This window comes from Branchiostoma belcheri, unplaced genomic scaffold, assembly GCF_001625305.1.
Source record: "Branchiostoma belcheri isolate BF01 breed outbred unplaced genomic scaffold, Haploidv18h27 scaffold14, whole genome shotgun sequence".
NCBI lineage: Eukaryota > Metazoa > Chordata > Leptocardii > Amphioxiformes > Branchiostomatidae > Branchiostoma > Branchiostoma belcheri.
The window spans coordinates 3,671,761-3,675,580 of NW_017802824.1; the positions used below are offsets into that span (position 1 = coordinate 3,671,761).

The window sequence follows — 3,820 nt, forward strand, 5'->3', positions numbered from 1 at the left end:
TGAGGCGGCCTAGTCGTTAGCACACATCCACCAACTCCCACGCACGGATATAGCGCCGATTAAAATCACGGAGAATCCTCTCTTCGCCTTTAAAACTGCCACAGGGCGGGTATGTTCCTGCCCAACTCTCCATGGGACCGGCACACCTCGTTTCTTTGTCGAGGAGAAATTGAAATCGAAGCACATGCCTGACCGTGAATTTCGGTAAAGAGGCTAAGTGCATGCGGAGTGATCTGCGCAACGGGGAGGCAACGTAGCTAATGTATGTTTGCAGTCAAACATCCACCAACTCCCACGCACGGATATAGCGCCGATTAAAATCACGGAGAATCCTCTCTTCGTCCTTTAACCCTACCTAGACCGGGCTTTTTTTGACATGGGGGGACCGGGGGGGGGCTCTTTTGACCCCCCCCTAAGAACTCGCGAACGGTATGTCGTATGACCACCAAATTTTCAGAGAATGGTGTACTAGTAAAAATTTATCATATCTACTAATTTTTATGTCGTTATGACGTAATATGCCGTCATTATGACGTCATTAATGTGATTTTATTGGCCAAGACCATCTAAATAGGTTTTTCCCTAAAAACTAAATGGTATTCAACATAACTGTACCAAAAGTGTTTATGGCAGATTATTATGGTGTACTAAGTCTTATGTTGCCCATAGCAACACCGGTGACGTCATAAAATGACGTCATGCAGATTTTATATATCCGCCATCTTGGATCATCAATCTTGAATTTTCAAAAATAGTTTTTTTTCATGATAAAGCCTAAAAACAATTGTAACATACTAAAGACCTTCATTAAACCTTTTTGGTAGAAGTATTGATGAAATTTTAAATTGAAAATAAACCCGTATATACCTGTTCTAATGATATGGTCCGCCATCTTGGATTTTGGCCAATGACGTCATCAAATTAGCATAAGTTATGCATATTTAATGATAAAATTTACATAAAATTATATGGGATGTTATTAATATTAGAAACCATGAGTAACTTGACATAAAACCCATAAAATTCTATTGTTGAAACAAAAAGTACTAAATTTAGCAAAAAATGCCTGTCAGAAACCCGTTGCCATGGCAACACAAAAATTTATTATCTTATTCCAATGATAGAGAATTGTTGCCAACAATATTCTAGGAAAAGTCACCAAGTTTGGCCGTTCTACGGCTAGTCGTTCAGACGCTAGGTGACATCAAAGTTGCCGCGGGCACTTTTAGCCCCCCCCCCCGTCCAGGTAGGGTTAAGTAGTGAAATGTTGTTTAGTTGTTAAAATGTCTAATTTAATTCAGACATCTCATGTGCAGGATTCTAAGGCTAGATGTGAATTTGGAATGCGAAAAATGATTTCAATATATTTGGCTCCCTTAAAAAAGAAAAACAAATAATATTTTTACATGCTCTATTTCAAACGCAAATACAAGTAAACGACACATTTGATGTTTATTGAAACCGACACGCCATCTGCTGGTGGCAAAGCCTCTCTAGATGCCGAAACGGTATTGTTTCCAGATTCAACTTTGAGCTTGACAGATAGAGATGCTGCTGCAAACGATCGAGTCTTTCACAGTGCGCACGGACTGATTGCAACGATTGGGACGCAACCGGCAATGATTATGTGGCCATAAAACTCTAATGGGATCATTGATAGTAATATGCTATGTAATCGATCTTGTATTGTTATAAGCCAGAAGGCTACTATCACTGTCGTCTTTTTCATGTCTATGATATTACCATATATCTATAGTAGTTTTTACTTCGTGAATGATGTCAGGACCTCCGAGACGGAGTGTTGTTAACGGTTGGTTTTTCGTGTTCGCAGTCAAAACACTGGGATCTCTTTGTGTAATCGGCACACAATTTTATACGCCGTCTGCGGGCATGCCCGTACGTGTTGATGCATGAATGTGTATTTTTGCCGTTGCTGCTTTCGCGGTCAATGTAATATTGCAGACGCACCCCTACAATTACGAGGCGAATTGGAATGGTCCAGAAAAACGCGTTGTTTGGAATAGCAGTGGGGGTGGAACTTCATGCAGATACGGGGTGGTTTTGATAAGTGGTTCCAGATGTTTTTGCCCATGTTTAAGAGATGGCAATTTTTTTGGAAGATGTTCGCAGCCAAAACGCATTCTTCCGTACGTCGCATTTCTGTGTAATTTCGCATGTGGTGTTGCATTATGTCCGGGATGATGCACGTCTTTTTATTTTTACCGTAGCTGTTTTGATATCGGAGTAAATGCATATTTTAGAAACATCCCTACTTTTACAATCCTGTGGAATAGGCCGTAGGTTTAGGCAGTTGTCTGGTAGCAGAGGTTCTCCAAGCAGATATCCCGGGTATCTGACCGGCGGAAGTAACACTCGCAGTGCTAGCCGCGACTGTTGCTGGAATTTTGCCTGTTCCAGTCGCGCTTAATAAGTAACAGGCACGGTAAGACGGTGTCATCGTTAATAGTGACACGACCATGATAGTCCGATATTTATGTGAATGCAATGATTGTGTATGTGTAATCAAAATGAACTTCAAACTTGAAGCACAGTATCTTTACACGCCCTGGGAGCAGTAATGGATTTAGTTTTTTTTTATGTTTTATGCTTGTGACGCGCCCTCATTGTATTAACCGTTGCCTAATTATAATGTCTGCACAGTAGGTCTGGCGTTGACCCTTGGGATTGTTTTTGTTGAAATATATAAATCTTCACGGAGGATTGTCACCTATGGCTTCTTGTTTATTATTCACTTTGTATTGTTGAAGTGGGCTACTACCACGTTTATATAGGTTTATCAGTAGTTAAGCTAAGCAATTCTTAGCATGCAAGCTAACATCTCGATTTTGTATTACAGTTGACGGTGTCAGCTACAATGCAGTTCCACTGCCCACCGCTGTGCTACTGGGTCATACAGCTACACTGCACTGCAGCTTCCATAACTTGTCGCCAGAGGATGTTGTTAACTGGCTAGGACCACCACGTCTTACCCAAATAACATCCGGCCGACGAGTAGATCCAAAGTACCCTCGTCATCAGGTAGAAATCTTATCCTTAACATTCTTTTCTTTAATGATGCCATATTTTCAAGACAAATTGTCAAGTGACTTGTCAGCAGATGATGTCGTTACTTGGGTTATGCATCCCGGAAGATTTATCGCATATGGCAGAAGAGTGGACCCAGCCTACCGACGCTACCAGGTTAATTTCTTTTTAGAAGGCTTCACACACATCATAACGTAATGACACAACAGTGGTGAGTGCAAGTTATCATCAAACATGTCAGACCTATCATTTTAATGTACACCTCAGTTACGGTTAAAATGATTAAACAACGGATAATTGATATATATTTTGGCCGTCCCCTAGATTACAATCTATTAGGAACATCTCCATAGATTTCCTTAATATAACCTCTCAGGTTGTTGGTGACGAGAAGAAAGGAGAGTTCCATCTACTTATTCAGGATGCTCACCTCGAGGACGGAGGGACTTACACATGTTGCATCTTCGGTCTAACACCTAAAGAAGCAAAGTTGACTGTAGTAGGTAAGATATAGTGTGCAGTTTGTACAAGCGATTAAATGCAGTGTGTAGTTTGTTCTCGATAATATTTCAGCACAATCTGTATTTTTAATGAAAATGTAACTTCGCAGTAGAAATATGTAATCACTTTGTATTTCAGTCCCTGTCCCACAGCCTCCTACACTCAGAGGTGCAGAGGTACCAGGTAAAGCAGGGAAGCAGATGGAGCTAAGTTGTACCTCTTCAGGAGGCCATCCCTCGCCTCAACTCACCTGGTACAATGGAACGAAGGCAGT

At 41.1% G+C, this 3,820-nt stretch overlaps 1 protein-coding gene across 1 annotated transcript in view; it reads left to right on the top strand.

Moving 5' to 3' along the window:
• LOC109464562 (hemicentin-2-like) overlaps positions 1–3,820 on the top strand; it is a 23,229-nt gene that overhangs the window by 11,918 nt on the left and 7,491 nt on the right. The window contains exons 10-11 of the mRNA XM_019761567.1: positions 2,858–3,039; positions 3,422–3,548. Coding sequence (XP_019617126.1) covers positions 2,858–3,039; positions 3,422–3,548 — 309 coding nt within the window. The remainder of the gene's footprint in view (positions 1–2,857; positions 3,040–3,421; positions 3,549–3,820) is intronic.